Source organism: Pollachius pollachius (genome assembly GCF_949987615.1).
Source record: "Pollachius pollachius genome assembly, chromosome: 4".
NCBI classification, from domain to species: Eukaryota; Metazoa; Chordata; class Actinopteri; order Gadiformes; family Gadidae; genus Pollachius; species Pollachius pollachius.
The window spans coordinates 1,518,578-1,536,113 of NC_136937.1; the positions used below are offsets into that span (position 1 = coordinate 1,518,578).

The 17,536-nt window shown below is 42.5% G+C and overlaps 2 protein-coding genes across 5 annotated transcripts in view; both read right to left on the bottom strand.

The window, feature by feature from the left end:
• LOC307074602 (protein NLRC3-like) overlaps positions 1–17,536 on the bottom strand; it is a 69,065-nt gene that overhangs the window by 12,387 nt on the left and 39,142 nt on the right. Inside the window, exons 2-6 of one of the 3 annotated variants that reach the window (XM_079734825.1) lie at positions 5,960–6,118; positions 5,509–5,622; positions 5,345–5,434; positions 1,043–1,109; positions 632–857 (exon numbers count right to left, since the gene is read on the bottom strand). The exons of 1 other annotated variant lie outside the window; for it this stretch is intronic. In XM_079734825.1, coding sequence (XP_079590951.1) covers positions 632–857; positions 1,043–1,109; positions 5,345–5,434; positions 5,509–5,622; positions 5,960–6,105 — 643 coding nt within the window. In that variant the 5' untranslated portion in view covers positions 6,106–6,118. Of the gene's footprint in view, positions 1–631; positions 858–1,042; positions 1,110–5,344; positions 5,435–5,508; positions 5,626–5,959; positions 6,119–17,536 lie in introns of all 3 variants that reach the window. One more of the 3 variants, XM_079734824.1, reaches the window with a different exon arrangement.
• On the bottom strand, positions 7,730–12,699 carry LOC307074610 (uncharacterized protein). 2 transcript variants are annotated; one of them, XM_079734839.1, is made up of 3 exons: positions 12,249–12,699; positions 10,250–12,091; positions 7,730–9,038 (listed from the first exon to the last, which is right to left on the bottom strand). In XM_079734839.1, the coding sequence occupies exon 2, from the start codon at positions 11,052–11,054 to the stop codon at positions 10,512–10,514; it is 543 nt and encodes a 180-aa protein (XP_079590965.1). In that variant the 5' UTR covers positions 11,055–12,091; positions 12,249–12,699; the 3' UTR covers positions 7,730–9,038; positions 10,250–10,511. The 2 variants fall into 2 exon arrangements, with proteins under 2 accessions (XP_079590965.1, XP_079590964.1); XM_079734838.1 differs by having other exon boundaries at positions 10,250–12,699.

The window sequence follows — 17,536 nt, forward strand, 5'->3', positions numbered from 1 at the left end:
CATTACTATTCCTACCGTTCTTCTGAGTTATTCTGCTGTTGATCTGCAGTATAATGCTTAAAGGAGACATATTGTACCACCAGGTTTGAGTGTGATTAGCCTTACAAGCCGTTTAAAAAATCTGCCCCATATGACATCACTAGTTGGCATGTTCACCTGGATAGATCAGTCTACCAGCTTACCCAGTGGACTGAAGTAAACGTTGCTCATCTATCCGTCATACATCTAGGGACACGACCACTAGTGATGTCATATGGAGCAGATTTTCGAAACGGCTTGTAAGGCTAATCACACTCACACTTGGTGGTACAATACGTCTCCTTTAACATTCTTTAACCTGATACCCCCACAATAACCCTACATATCTGGATCAAACCACTTAACCTGATACCCCCACCATAACCCTGCATATCTGAATCAAAACATTTAACCTGACACCCCCACAATGACCCTACATATCTGGATCAAACAATTTAACCTAAAAGTCTATTTCTACTTTTTTCTATCTCTTTTTTCAGCATGAGTCTCCTCTTTTTCAAAATAACAGCATATTCAGTTTCAAATAAAAGTTTCTTACTGCTCTGTTTTCAAAATAAGAGTATTTTCTGTCTTCAAAATAAGAGTCTCTTACCGCCCCACAGTGTGTCGGCCAGTTCCTCCTGGTTCATCTCCATCAGACAGAGCTTTGTGATGTCCACCACTCCCTCTATGGCGCGCCTCCTCTGCTCCTCCTTCTTACCATCCACCTCATCCTCCTCCCTCTGACTCTCTGAGCATTGTGGGTAATCTGGTAAGAGAACCCTCCAGAGCTTCTTCAGCTCCTTGTCTAGAAAAGCGTGTGCGTTCTCCTCAGCCCTCTGGAACAGAACAAACATCAAGGAGAACTTTACTCTGAACTAACTGAGGACATCAGAAGCATCTGTCCTGGATTCGAGTCCCGCTGGTCTAAAGAGGGAAGCCTGGAGACTATTATCCCCACAAGAGATTCTTTCTAATGTTCATGTAGAGCTGAAGTCAGATGTCTTGCTGGACATTTACACACCTTTATCAGCTCTATTTGATGCTGCTGTACAGACTGAGCACTGGTAACCTTTGACCTCTCCTGGTGTCTGTGGAAAACACACACACACACGCACGCACACACACACACACACACACACACACACACACACACACACACACACACACACACACACACACACACACACACACACACACACACACACTTTAACTTTATTTATGTCTGCAATTCATAATAAATGTACAGATACAAAACACTGCTCAGGCATGATCCAGCAATGTGGGTTTGATGACAGTTCAAACAGCATATTATGGAAACACCCAACATCTTCTTCTCCAAATGTGGCGGCTTCCAATAATGGAGGATATTGAGCAGTATTTGGCAAGTTGTTATGCCCTTGCTTTGGTAAAGCCAAAATTCCTGAGACCCCTAATGACCTATGCACATGGCCCAGGCTGATGAAGATAAGTACCAGATATTGACATTTGTAGCCAAGGCAAGATATTTGTTGTACAAGAGGGTTATATTTTACCAGCTTTGTTAAGTAAGCCTCCTCTAGACTAGAATCAAAACAGCATCCTACTTCCAGAATTAACACATTTCTATTGTTCTCATCAATGATCGTAATATCAGGCCTGGTGGCATTTAAATTAGAGAACACAGACGTTTCTGCAAAGCACCTGAAACACATTTGTTGCCTAACAACACAATTTATATGCATTGACACTGTTGGAGAAAATAAGGATGGTAAATTCTCTGATATAATGTCCACAATCCTATCATGCCTGGATACATAAAGCCCTTTGTAAAAATGGCAGCCGTTTAATATGTGTGAAATGGATTTGATTACTTGCTCTTGTCCATGATGCATACATAATGGGGAGCGAGGGTACCAGATTGACAGGTTTAACTTTGATGGGAATACCAGAAGCCTCGCTTTGACTGTGAATATTTGTATGTCTTCATCAATAGAAGAATGGTGAAAAATGGTTTGTGATATGGAGTGGTCTGCACAAGGGATCCAGGCTAGCTTTCCTTGGAGTTTGAGTCCCCTCCAATGTCTCTGACGCTGCCGATGTTTTATTGGCAGCAGTTAATCCTACCAATTGATAAGGCTTGTTTGTGCTATGTTTTGATGGTAAACACATGATCAAGATCGTTTTCTGAAGCAATATGCATCTGTTTGCATTAATAAATGCAATATAAATCCATAAATATATGAATTGAAAAAATATTTGGAATTTTTTATCAAAAATGTATTTGGATGTTGTTACATTTAAATACAAACTGTTAAACTTGAATTCAATAATTGGATTTTTGAGACTCTCCTGACGTGGCTGGATTCACAAATGCATTTGTTTCAACAAGGAACTCTCTGTAGCCAATCAGATGCCTCCCACGTTTTCAGCCAATCACATGACTGCAGTCCCGACCTCTGAAGAATAAGTCCAGCCAGTGAATCCAGCCACGTCAGGAGAGTCTCAAATATCCACATATAAATACAGACCAGTTAACACACAAATGCAAACAAGTTCACAAATGAAAAGCGTCTTGTAAATTCAAGTTTAACAGTTTGTATATAAATGTAACAACACCCGAATACATTTTTGATGAGAATTGCAAATATTTTTTTAATTCATATATTTATGGATTTATATTACATTTATTTAAAACAAGACACATTTGTGTATGGATCAGAAATGTGCTTGTGAGACTTATTTTTGTTTATGGATTTATTTTACATTTGTACATACCGATATCCGTTTGTGTGCATTGAAATGTATTTGTGAAAAGAGAGTAATTTATATATAAATAACAAAATAAATTTCTGAATCCTTCTCTGTGCATTCATCATTAATGAGACTGTTCTGACCCCATAGTCTGACAGTCTACCGCTTGATAAGGCTTGTTTGTGCTATGCTTTGATGGTCGACATTAAACACATCATCAAGATCGTTTTCTGAAGCAATTTGCATCTGTTTGCATTAACGCCGGCAATTACGACGGGTTCGTGGGCTGAATTTAGGGTAATTTGGTGGAATTCTCACTACTCCCATCTCAGCATGGACGCCATGATGGACGTGCATGCATACACGTCTATCACACACACACACACACACACACACACACACACACACACACACACACACACACACACACACACACACTCTATAATACTTCCCCTGACACAGAGCTCGGATAACGGTTGTAGGGCTGTACACCAGAGCTCTCATTATACTATCAAAGAAGTGTCGGGCTACTTCGAGCCTTGTAAGCCTAAACCAACTTGACTTGACTGTGTGAAAACAATTATCCCCTTGGGGACACTAAAGAACCTACCTAACTAACTAACTAAGTGGTTTAAAATAGCGACTTATTTTTTACCATGAGACATGCCCTTAGCATTCCAATGTATAGCATTTTGGTAGAATCAGCTTAAAACAGCCATTCCCCTTTAAGTGTTGAGGTTCACTGTCTACTAGAGGTGGTTCGGTCGCGAACTGATTCGTTCGAACGAACGAATCGTTAGAACGAACGATCCGAACTGGTTCTTCTCTCTCGTTCGCGTCGTTCGCGTCGATCGCGTCGGTCGTCTCGTTCGCGTCGGTCGTCTCGTTCGCGTCGTTCGTGACTCAGAATTGACTCCTCCCAGACCCACGACTCGCAGACAGTTCGTTCAGGAAGACGAGGGACCGAGGCGACTCACGGCACACACTGTTGCTTGCACTGCACCAGGAGCAGGTTATAGTTATAACTAGGCTTTACTTCAACGATACATGAAGTAAACATACTTGGAACGTCCATGTAGGCCTACGCAGCAGCACTATGCGCAGGTGATGCCGCATGATATGCCGCAAGGCATATCATTATTAACTAACGCATTATCTCTGAGGTGAAGTAAAGCCTCAGGTGGTCCGTTACATTTTCTTGTCAAGTAGCCTGGTGTTTACATTTTAGGGTTAGGGTTTCACATTGTTCCTTTATCTCGGGTATTTTTTTAATATATAAAATTAACGATATTGACTCAACTTTCAGGATAAAGTGATTCGATTCGCCATTCGATTCACCGGAAACTCGACTGAACCAGTTCAGTCGAGTTTCCGGTAGCACTGAGTCTGACTGACTCAGCTGAGAACCATGCAATGGGTGCATTGCATGATGCGATTCACCGCTACCGGAAACGGAAACTGGACTGAACCGGAAACTGGGCTGAACGAACGAACGAACGATTTGCGAACGACTCATCTTGGCGAACTGACTGACGCGAACTGGTTCACGTAAACGAATCATTGAATCCACCTCTACTGTCTACCTTTCACCTTCCCAACGTGAACAACCTCTTTTGAGTCCAAACGCTTTGACACAGTAGAGGCAGACATTGGCCCACGCACAGAGAGGGCGGGTCCTAGGGGCGGGGCTAACTGGGCAGAACAGGTTCCTTTTGGAGGAAATTAAACTAGCTCTCATTCTTGCTCAGAAACAGCTTCCTCCTGTGGTAATTGATCCTGATCGATTATGTTCTGATTAATGATCAGCGGGCCGGATCAAGATGATCCGCGGACCGCCAGTTAAATTGCCCTGATGTATTGGCTGAATCCTCACCTTCCCTTAGAAGGTTGGTGATTTCCATCTTTAAAGTCAATCAAAAAAAGTTGAAAAACAAGATCCAGGATTTATGGACGTTTGATAGAAGCTGTATCTTTGTTGCCTTACCACCATGGACACGCCAGATCTCGTCTGATCTCGGAAGCTAAGCATGGTCGGGCCTGGTTAGTATTTGGATGGGAGACCGCCTGGGAATACCAGCTGCTGTAAGTGGTGTCGGGTGGTGGCCAATAGGTGGCACTCCTCCCTCTGGTGTTAACATCAATCCCGATGCCCCAGTGCAGTGATGGGGACACTGTGCTGCGGAAGGCGCCGTCCTTCGGAGGAGACGTAAAACCGAGGTCCTGACTCACTGAGGTCATAAAAGATCCCAGGGCACTTATCGCAATGAGTAGGGGTTTCCCTGGTGTCCTGGTCCAACCAGGCTCATTCAATCTGGCCCCCTAATCATCCCCCTGTATAATTGGCTGACTCGTTAATTCCCTCACTCTCCACCTCAAGCTGGTGTGTGGTGAGCGTTCTGGCGCAGATTGGCTGCCGTGCATCACCCAAGTGGGTGCTGCACACTGGTGGTGGTTTGTGAGGTCCCCCCTTCACTGTAAAGCGTCTTTGAGTGTCTAGAAAAGCACTATATAAATTTAATCCATTATTATTATTATTATTATTATTATTATTATTATTATTATTATTATTATTATCTCTCTGATAAATCCTCACCTCTTCATAACAGGTTGTTCCATTGAGGGGTCACTCTTCATTGAGACACAGCTGGGTCCAGGGGAGTCTGCTCTCTGCTGCTGTACTCTTCTAGAAAAACAAGAACCAGGATTTATGGACGTTTGATAGAAGCTGTATCTTTATAATCTCTGATAAATCCTCACCTCTTCTCGATAGACTGATTTCCATCTTTAAAGTGAAGAGGTAGATCCATAGAGTGGTCACTCTTCATGGAGACACAGCTGGGTCCAGGGGAGTCTGCTCTCTCCTGCTGGACTCTTCTAGAAAAACATGAACCATGATTTATCAATATCATCCCACTGCAGACACAAATGGGCGTTCTTGGATGCGCAGGTAAGCTACGGAGAGGGTCTCCGACAGGCTCTCCGGCTACGGAGAGCATAGTATTCCTTGCGACTATGCTTCGCAGTACGCCTTGCGAAACCCAGTATGCCTTTCGAAACACTTCGTGATTGGTCGATGAAACGCAACCAGGAACGCCTAATGAGCGTTCTTGTGTCAAGACGGAAACGCCCAAGCCTGCAGCTGCACCCTTCTCGGATTTATGGACATTTGATAGAATCTGTATCTTTATGATCTCTGATAAATCCTCACCTCTTCTCAATAGACTGATTTCCATCTTTAAACCCAACAGGATGATCCATAGACCGGTCACTCTTCATGGAGACACAGCTGGGTCCAGGGGAGTCGGCTCTCTGCTGCTCCTCTCCTGAACCCCCCTCCTCTCTCTCCTCATCCATAGTAGACTGATACCTGGACACAAACACAACTCCATATAGGTTCTGTGGATTCTGTTTGAGTAGCGAACAGGAAATTACTGCAGTGAAGACTTCCTATCCTTCTCCTGTCTGATATACATACTCTATCAATATCTATGTCTAGATCTACACACTCTATCACTATCTATGTCTAGATCTACACACTTTATCACTCTCTATGTCTAGATATCACTCTCTATCGGTTCAAAATCACAAATATAAATCATGTTCAATATTTATGATCCGATGTCCTGTAGTGTGTGTGGAGGGGGAGTCTGTCTGTCTGTCTGTCTGTCTGCGAGCTATCTATCTGCGTGCCGTCAATCTGTCTGGTATTTGTTTGTCTGTCTGCGAGCTGTCTGTCTGCCTGTCCCTATTTCATTGCACTGTGGATCTTATTTTTGCTATTTTAATGTCTGAATCATTTCTCCAGTGGAACAAAGCTCTGTCACTTTACTGAACCACAGATTCCATGTAAATCATTTTTTTTGGGCTACACCTGTGGGTAGGCTATAGCCATTACCAACTCCACCCACACTCAGAATTATAAGAAGATTTCCCTATGAGCCTGTTTTATTATTAAGCAGATTCAGCCCACTGTTATAAGGAATAGGAGGCTGGTGAGATTAGAAAAAAAACACGACCACATCAGCATTGGTTGTAATATAGTTTTTTTTAAATCAAAAGGAACATTAAATGTAGGCTATAAGAAGCGTAATTTTATCATGGACAAAAATCATGTGCACATCACATGAACAACATATGCATAATCACCAATAATCTAGTGAATAAGAGTTAACTATCAAACCAATCACGAAACAGATCGCGCGCGTGTGGCCGAATTAGGCCTATATATTTTGTCTTTGAAATGCAACGGTCTTTTCGTGGAGACTACGCTCAGAGCAGCTGGAACTGAACCACAGCAAAAGGAAGGAGGAGAACGGGCTATGAAAAAAAATGAGTGAGAGCCCTGTGCTGGGTGGCCCGCTGCCAGAGTAGTGACGTCTGGACATTGTGAGGGCAATTTCAACCGGTTCCTGTCACCGCGAGGGTTTCATGGCCTCATTAGAGATAACGTGATGGCAGAGCAGGCACATAGGTAAACTACTGTTTATCGGTGAAGGAATAAATCCTTAATTTACGTAGGCCTACATTCAAAAAAACAACTCATTGGATGAACTCAATTAAATTTTGGGCAGAATTTCCATCCAATAAATATATGTTACCCCAACCTAAAACAAGTCCATCGATTCAATATAATGTATTTGAGTTTATCTACCAATTTTTTTTGACGTTGGTCCAGCTGAAACTAAATTCATCTATCTAATGAAATTAGATTGAGTTACCACTACATATTTGTACCAAAGAGAGGTAAACAAAATTGATATTAAAGTAGTTAAAATAAATTGTGTTTGTTCAACCTAAAAATATACGGTTAATTGGAAATTAATTATACAAAAATCCCCCCCTCCCATCCTACCCCCTACCCCAATATAACATACATGAGACATTAGCTGTTTGAGGTTCTTTTATTAAAACCCAACAGGATCATTAGTGCAGCCAAAAGATTACTTTTTTCGAACAAGACCTCAAAATAAGTAAGTAGTAGTAGTAATTCCTCAATAAGGTCCTCAAAAGGTCAATAGAGCTCTGAATACAACATGCTCAAAATACAACTGTGCTCATGCACGCAAACAATTGGACAACAATTGGACTACAATAAAAGCTAAAGTAGTAAATATATATTTTTTAACACAATTTAAAACACTTAAGTTGTATAAGTCTTTGTTCCTCCAGGATTCATTAGTTAAAGGAGAACTCTGGTTTTTAACCCCATTATTGTTTTCCTGAGGGTCACCCCATGTTGAGGGAAGCTAAAAACCAGACGAAAATTTATTCGACCAAGCAAGAGATCTGCACTGGCTGCCGGAGCTACGGAATAGCTATAACAATAACCTATGGGGGCAAGCTTTATCCGCTTTTGGGGCTTCTAAATACATTCAGAAAACTATTCCAAGAGCTATGTAGCATTGCCCCCATAGGTTAGTGTTATAGCTATTCCGTAGGTTTTTAGCTTTCCTCAAAATAGGGTGGCCCTCAGGAAAACAATAATGGGGTTAAAAATTGCCAGAGCTCTCCTTAGACAATGGTCAACATTTGTCACTGTGAATTATTTTTTTGATTAAAGTACTTATGCTCCAACCGGAAGCCTTAAATTACAGAAATGTATAACACTTATGGAGTCCTTTAGCTCCCTCTCTACATTTTAGTATATATGCAGTTCTACCTCTGTCGTGTGGTAGACCTCAATTGTTACTTTGCCTCAGGAACACAACAGGGCCAGCAGCTGGCCAGGCAACCAAAGGTGACATATGGAGGCTTCAGTTCAACTATTAAATTAAAATAATAAAAGTGCATAAACATTACTGAAAAATACTGTCCATTTTACAAATGCAGATCGAAATTCCTCAGGCTTAAAGCAACTGTTCCAGGCAGCAAAACATCATGGAGGAGCAATTACAGACCAATGCTCTATCATTTATGGCTCAAAGCTCAGTTAAAAAAAAAAGAAAAGTGTCAGTCCCAGTGTTCTTGGTCACCCGTTCCTCCTTTCACATGAACAGCTTGATTTTCAACTGCTGTATTTTGGTGTTGAGCCTGTGTCCATCCAGATTCATGAGGATTTTCTGGACAAACTCAAAAGTGTATTTCAGGTTGTCTTGGAAACTAAGATGCAGAGCATAGATAAGCCCAAACAGCATGATAAAAGCCATTGTAGCACTTCTGACATTGTTGAGGACTTTCACGCCTTCAATGACTACTCCGATGTCATCTGGCTCCTCAAACCGACGGACTGTGTGAATGCCCATAACTGTGTCCACAATGTCGTTCTCTGCATCCTCAGCAGCAGATGGCTGAAAAACAAAAATACACAACATTCTTTTTACATAAAAACATGTTTTTTATATAAAGCCAAGTTCCAAATAACATAAACCTCAAACAAACAGGAATATTGATGAATACAGAGAAAATTGCAGAGGTCTATGCTGTAGATTAAGAACAATGGCAAATATAGGTGCAGGGGCGAGTGATGAGAGTCGACTTTTGTGCAGTAGAGCTGAGAGACATTTTTTAAGTGTTTTTTTTTAAGATAATCTGATTTTGAGTGCAATTTCTCTTCTGTGTTGCTGTTTTCACATTCAGGTATCTGCTGTGTTTAACCATAGTTTAACCATATATATTCTAGGTTCATTCAGCTGAGCCACATTTGACAGGCTCTGCTCACGCAGGCAGTGTGGCTGCCAAATTTCCGGTTGAACCTAAAATCTTTTTAAAATTTCCTTAAAGAGAGACTAAACTCGCTAGTGCTGATATCAAAACCACCTGGGCTTTGATGAAAATATGATCAAACTGACAAGCACCACATTGATGCAGTAAATCATGCAAATAGAGTCCAAACCAAGTAATGAATTCATAAATACAAAATGTCCCTTTTTTCAGATGGGTTCTATCTTACATTCTATCATTTGGAGTTAAGTCTTTTTTGATTTGGGTGAGCCATATCATCAAAACAAAAAAAGGCTTGAAATGTGTTGTATTTTTTGCATTGAACTAAATTTTACTTAAAAAAAAATTCCATGATATTATAATTTTTAAGATACACATGCATTAAAGCAGTGGTGTAATGAAACGAAATAGAGGGACATCTTTGTGCATGTTATCAGGTTTGACCAGCCTCACAGTTCGTCTGCAGCGACACTCCAGTGTGCAAAGAATCAATTCAAACTTCAATTTTTAAATATTTGGAGGATATGTTTGTGGAAACAGACCATGATGCAACTATAACAAATATATTTTTATTACATTGAATGCAGAAATAATGTGTGCATTAGAAATACTTAGAAATACTACTTTTATTTATATATTGTGGCAGCCCGTTTCCCCAAGTGTCAGGTACCCGGTAGGAATAACGCGGAAAGCAAGGGTTAAAGCCGCAGTCGGCGTTTATTTCACAAGAATAAAACAGTCGGTATCCTCGTGCTAGGGTCTCCGGGAGCTTCTAGATTGCCGGCGTGGTGCGGAATCCCTCCGTGTCGCTTCGCCGTTCGCCCGGTCTGGTGCTTACTTCCTCCGTGTCACTCTCTCTGGTTCGCCCGGTCTGGTGCTCCCTTTAAGTCCGGCTCCTGGTCCTTTCCCTTCCTCCGGCCAGGTGTCCCCGATCACGCTGATTGGGGGGAGAGACGTGGTGCTCTCTGTCGCCGGCTGGAGGGTGGCGACGGTAAACCAAGTCTACTGCGTCTCCTCGGACCCGCCCGGTCCGAGGTCCAGCGGCGGGATGCCACACTCCTCCACCGCTTGCTCAGGCCCCTGGTCGTCGGTGAACCCGCTCAGGCAGGCATCCCGGCGTGACAGGGCGTCGGCGTTCCTGGCTCCGGCCATCCACTTCCGGGGGCGTGGTCGGTGACCAGGATGACCTCCGTCCCTAGGAGATAATACCTGACGTTCTGGAGGGCCTGGAACCACCGCGTCACTCGAGCGTTGGCGTCCTTGGCTCCGGCCATCTGCTTCAGGGGGGCGTGGTCGGTGACCAGGATGACCTCCCTCCCTAGGAGATAATACCTGATGTTTCGGAGGGCCCGGAACCACCGCGTCACTCGTGCGTTGGTGTCCCTGGCTCCGGCCATCCACTTCAGGGGGGCGTGGTTGGTGACCAGGATGACCTCCCTCCCTAGGAGATAATACCTGATGTTTCGGAGGGCCGGGAACCACCGCGTCACTCGTGCGTTGATGTCCCTGGCTCCGGCCATCTGCTTCAGGGGGGCGTGGTTGGTGACCAGGATGACCTCCCTCCCTAGGAGATAATACCTGATGTTTCGGAGGGCCCGGAACCACCGCGTCACTCGTGCGTTGGTGTCCCTGGCTCCGGCCATCCGCTTCAGGGGGGCGTGGTCGGTGACCAGGATGACCTCCCTCCGCCCTCCACCGGCTCTGGGCTTGATAGGCCCACTCGTGGTCCAATGTGATTCGCCGAAGCCGCTTGGCGGTTGACGCCTTCTTAGAGCCGGGGTCCTTGGTCACCTCCTCTATCAGGACGTAGTCGGTGGAGTTGGACAGGGGGTGGCTGGCGTCCACGGGCCTGCCCAGCGCGTCAACCTCCCCGCGCTGTTGCCCGGGCACACGTTCTGCCCGTAGATCACCGAGTCTCGGGCCTGTCCCTCGGGGACCCCGACGTGGCTCCCTGACTCTTCGGTGTTCAGGTCGTTGTCATCCTCGTGGCCCGTGGGTCCAGACGTTTTAAGGACGTTCAGGCAGTGTTGCCAGATTGGGCGGTTTTCCCACCCTATTGGCGTACTTTTAAAAACATACGATTTCGGCGCATGCGCATATCATAACACATTTGAAGACAGAAACAATGAACATATTATAACTGTGTTGATAAGAAATGACTGTACATTAGAGTGATATGTTGAAATTATGATCAATAGCCTAATAATGACATTATTAAGTAAAAAAAACATGATGACTTGTTCAAGACTTGAAAAAGTTTGGGATTTGGACTTGGACTCGACTTGCCTTTCCTTGTCTTGTCATGACTTGGGACTCGACTCGGACTTGACTGCTAAGACTTGGGACTTGCTTGGGACTTGCCAAACAGTGACTTTGTCCCATCTCTGGTATAAGGTAACATAGGGCTCCTCAGGTTCCAGGATTGCAGTGCATATTACTTTCACTGTGCTTTTGTTTTGAATTTCTGAAACTGAACTGAGGTTCATGAACGCATTAAAGTCAGTATCCATATACTGTAAAAAAAATTCTTCCTTCAACTGAAAGAAAGTCTTTATGGTTGCATGGAGCTCTTCGACTGTCGATGGAATTCCAGTCACCAGGGGCAATTTACGCGAGTCAGACTCATCCGCAAAAATGATCCTCAGGACAGCAGGAGCCTCCATTACGGAACACCTTTAATCTAGGAGGAACAAGGGAGAGGAAAATCAATACGTGTGTAGGGCTGGGCTGTATTGCTGGATTGTGATTTCGATTTACTCGAGCAGCCCTACAAGTGTGCTATATTTCAGAGGTTTCCAAGACTCAGTGTTCAGACAGGTTTAGACAGTGGCACTAACCTTTGACAATGACAAGTCTTTTCAGAGTTACCATGCGCAAACCTCCGACCATATACTCCACAAGGGAATATGGGTCTTCCAAGTTACCAAGCTCAATGAGGCCAACCTCTGTAGTGGTTGAAGCAGAAAGTTCAAATGCACCAAAATGTTCCCTATACCAGGCACATTCTTCCTTTACAAGAAAACACAACTGCTCTTTAAGAATGCACAGTTGACTGATCTTGTGAAATGCAGGCAGTCCATCTGCAGATCCATGTACAATATGTATCCCCTCACTGTAATGTATACCTCTGCAGGACACATTCTTTGCTATATTAATCTCAGTCGTATCTGGGTATCTCTGCTTCAGTACAAACACAACTCCCTCATTAAGGATATCAACGGGTATACGTGAGACATCTGTGACCTCCAAGGAGGACCTCTTAAGAATGGAAGAATGAGTGTGATAGGAGAGCATGAACTGGTGTTTAATAGCTAGTGAACGAGGTATGTTCTTAAAGCAGTTTGAATGGCGGGCAACTTGTTTAAAGAAGCTATGTTTAGCCTCAAATCTCATCGTCCACAGTGAAATTAGAGGTCCGAAGCAACGTATCATTTGAGGATAGTGCTGTAGGTAGTGATGTTTTGGAAGGAGTTTAACATGTGGAAAGAGTTCAAGATAGTGCTGTCTGTGATCGAAGATTTTGACCTCTAAATATGCAACTGTCTCTTCTGTGTGAAGAGGTGCCACAACCAACTCAACTATGTCCTTCAGATGAAGAATTACCTGCCATGCTGGCTCATTTTCTGGCACAATTTGTCCAATAATGAATGGAAGCAGTCTCAGTACATTCCAATTTTCGTGTGCATTGCCACCTATACTGTTGCGTGAAGTGAAAGACTGTGGTATAGCATGGGGACGATTCGTTTTGTCCCCCCATTTGTACGGAAATGTCTGGATCAATGTGTTGAGGTGATTGAAAGTAAAATATTTTTTGGAGATCAACACAGAAATACAGCGAGCAAGTTCCACTGGCACAACACCTTCAAAGAGATCATGTAAAATGTCAGGTGGATAACCAGAGCTAACATGAAAATGTGAAAGGTGCTTGGTTAAAACACACTGTCTTTTGACACCATGGCAGATAGTTTCATTCTCCTGAGCTGACTCGACATGAACATCATGGACATCTCTGGTTCGAAGTTAAAAAGCACCCGACTTGACATCTTTAGTCTGAAATTCTGATTTGTCTCCAGTACAAAACCTGCAGACTGACCCGCTAGAAACTCTCAACAAATCCACCTATCCCATGGGCTCCAAGATTGTCGGCTATTACACACTGTACAGAACCTTTAACAAACTGGCCCAGCTGAGAAAGAAAAACACTGTGCTGCTCTAATGTATTCAACTCTTGCATGAGAGCTCAAACAATTGTCATACCCATAGACTTTTAAATCATCCGATTTGCACAGAAGAGCTAAATAGATCGAAGTGAGTCTTGAGGTGGAACCTGGTGGCAAATTACCCAAAACCCAATAGACAGCGCAAAGTTTGTGCTTCTTCCAAGACGTGCCAAGTGGATTGCAAATTTCAAAATCATCAACGTAAAGATTTAATGCTATTCTCAAACCTTCACTGGACAGAAAATGATTTTGTTTAAAGTACTGACCATCTCTTGCAGACAATCTCTTGCAACTAGCTAATATCTGGTCTTGGGTATTCTGAATTTTGAGATGTTCAAACACGTCTTCATGGGAGAGCAACTGCTGCAAAGACTGTGAAAGAGGGATGTACACGAAATGACCTATTTCTCTGAGCATCTAGGATATACTCAACTGGTTGTATAACACCAAAATGAGAGAAATAAAACTGCGTACGTTTATATGCAGTTGCTGGAGGGCCATCCTTTAGTCCAACGGATTAGTTTTGCATAAAACCGCAGCAAGCTCGTCAGCTACTGACTCAACTGGCAGTTTATGACTCTGAAATACATCAAGAACAGTAGCTTTTGTGACAGGTACAGCTAGTTTACTTAATATTGTGAAGCTGTGAAGCTGTGAAGCTCAGAAAGGACCTCATCAACAACCGCCTTTGGAATATGAATAATATTTTCCAACTTCAACAAAATACGAGCAGTTTTGTCCTCAATAACATGTGGCAGGCCTCTGCAGCCTCGCCAGAAGTTAAAGTTTCATATTCGGGATTTATGTCCTCAGAACCGGTTGGCCCATCTTCTGAATTGTCTGACTGATCTAACTGAGTGCTTGTATCAAGGACATTAGCTTTAAAGTCTTTTAGTGAATGCTGGTTGTGTTTCCTGTTTTTGTGTGTGTTGAATGTACCATAAATGTTTGTTTGAAATGTGCATTCTCGAAACACACATGGAACGGTTTCATAATGCCTGAGATGTCCATTTATGTGTTGAAAAAAATCTCTCTCTGTTGAGAGTCCTTTACATGAGCACACATGACATTTAAATGCATGTCCTTCTACTGCATTTAAAGGTTGCTGATTAGGATGATTTTTATAAGTGTGATTTAATAGTTTACTCCACATATTAAATGTACATGGGGAATCTGTGTATTGACAGGGATATCTATAACTACCTCGAAGATGCCCATGTGCCTGCCTAAAATGCTGCAGCAATAAGTACCTGGTAGCTAACTCCAAACTGCACTCCTTACACGTCCACATTCATCATCCTGTAGAGAAAAAGAAAAACATTAGATATTGAACAAATGACAATAAAATAAGCTTGTGTCATCAATTAACAATTAGTTCATACTTACTATCACTAAGAGGTTGCCAAAAGTAGCTTGGTAAGACTGGAATAACTGCAAATAATAATAAACCATTTGTAAAATCTTGAAAATGACTTCATAGTTATACATGAGTGACAATATCATGAAAATTGAATACTTCTATAGTTTTGTGAATTTTAATTACACTTTCATTGTAATTAGGGTTAAAACAGCATTTGTTTCCATCCATATTTGTTCAAATATGTGAATAGGTATGTAATATTACATATAGTATTATTAATACTGCCGTGCACATAATGGAATGCAAAGCACGTGTGACAATAATTCCCATTCTCTCGTCCACACACACACACACACACACACACACACTCTTTGTCTGAATCACTATACAACTTTTTTTGAAAGCTTTACACTGCATCTTGTATATAAGTGGCATACGTTAACAAACGAGTAACGTGAACCCAGCGATAAACGGACACAAACGGTCAAATAGCCTACACAAAGTCAGGCAGGTTAAAGGACAATTCCGGTATTTTGAACTTTGAGGCGCCTTTATGGTTTGTTTACGGTGAAATGGAGTGGTTGACACCGAAATTTTGACTATTGGTCCTGTCTAGGGTATTGGCTAATTTAGAATCGGCCCTGCCTGCTTCACAATGGCTGGCTACGTGCATGCACAAACCTGTCCCTAAACGTTCGTTTTCAGAAATGTGCAACCCACCGAGTTGTTAGTGGTGTTCGTTGATGTTCCAAATCAAGTATCGTAGCGAAATACAGTTTCTGTCGTGTTTTACTGCACATTTATCGCATTTTGTAAATCCCATTGATTCCTGTTGGAAGACTCATTGGCCGGTAGAAACTGTATGTCGCTACGATACTTGATTAGGAACAACAAACAAACACCACTAACCACTCGGTGAGTTGCACATTTCTGAAAACTTCGGTGTCAACCGACACCAACCAGAAATGGGGCTCAATGTTCAAAATACCGGAATTGTAATAAAATTGCTCTACAGTGAAAAAACGAGCAGATTCTCACCTAGCCAAACGGAAAGTAGGCTACACGTTAAACCGTTCTATTCCTGCAGAGGTAACTTGTTTTATTTTCCCTCTCAGCCATGTGCTGACTGACACTGAGCATGTCCGGCATGTCTGTGGACTCTGCGACGTTCGCGCCCATTATTCAGGATACATAAATTGGCCTTAAAGCTTTAAATCAATGAGAGCCCCATAAAAACTAGGTAAATCTATCACAAAAAAAAATCAACATTACAAGACAGTGTGCTTATGTCGGTGCCCGCCTGATTGAGCGCTTCTTTACTACTATATTAAGCAAGGTCAAAACTGAAATGAGGCCTCACACAGCCACTGCCTGCCAACTCAACCTTTAAAAAACCTTGTGAAATTCGTCTGTTCTTTACATTATCACGGCAACTTTACAGATGCCAATTTATAAAACAGCATGCACAATATCTCACACTTTGGGACTACTGAAAAAAACGAAAACTTACCGAGATTAGTAGAGTTGTAGTCGCTCGCTGCAGGCAGAAGATGAACAAAAAGGCGCGCTGCCTCAGGGCATGGAAAGAGGGGCGTGGTCACCTCACGTGCGCATGCTACCATAATTGACCTCAATCTTTTTGGGTTGAACGGATAGGTCAGCAGCTTCAGCGGAGGCGATGAATGCATTTTAAGTTGTACGTGTTAAACTATTTTGGTTTTTATTTGAATTAATATATATTTCATTAGACAAATAGAATATTAATTTGTCACATCTAAGAAGGGCTTGAATCATTTTTTTGAGTGTAGGAATTTTCATTTGGCGTTTTTTATTATATAGAGAGCTAGGTATGGGAGACAGAGGCAGGATATGCAGCAAGAAAGGAAAAAAAGGCTATAAATCTAAGTCAATAATGTCAATTTTTAATCCTATTTCAAAAGTTAAGGTTGTAGTAGGACCATATAGAAGCCATGCCTATATGGAGCAAGTTTTGGGGCTCTAGATTCAACAATGACCAGGCTATTGAAATTGTTGCAAACAAAAATTCCTCAAAAATAATAGGAGATATATTTCTCAAAAGTAAAGGTTGTAGTAAGACCCTATAGAGGCCATGCCTATATGGAACAAGTTTTGGGGCTCTAGATTCAACAATGGCGATGCTATTGAAATTGTTGCTAAATAAAAATTCCCCAAAAATAAGAAGAGATATATTTATCAAAACTAAAGGTTGTAGTAAGACCATATAGAGGCCATGCCTATATGGAACAAGTTTTGGGGCTCTAGAGTCCATAATGGCGATGCTATTGAAATCTGACCATTGGGGGCAAGGGACTTCCGGTTGGCTACAGAACAAGATGGCAGGTTGAGCACTTTGCTCCAAAGTGCTCTACTTTGCTGTCAGCGTATTATTAACCCCCGCTAACTTAATTAAAATATAATGAAGTGGTCTCTTTTCACATTATGATGGGGGGAAAGAAAGGCAGAGGTAGAGGGGCGCAAGATACAGCGGAGAATGATTCCCACCGTGCAGAACAAACCGAGGGCG

Bases quoted from the DNA above. Each gene is read 5' to 3' on its own strand.
- LOC307074610 (XM_079734839.1), bottom strand. From the start codon at position 11,054: ATGGCCGGAGCCAGGGACACCAACGCACGAGTGACGCGGTGGTTCCGG.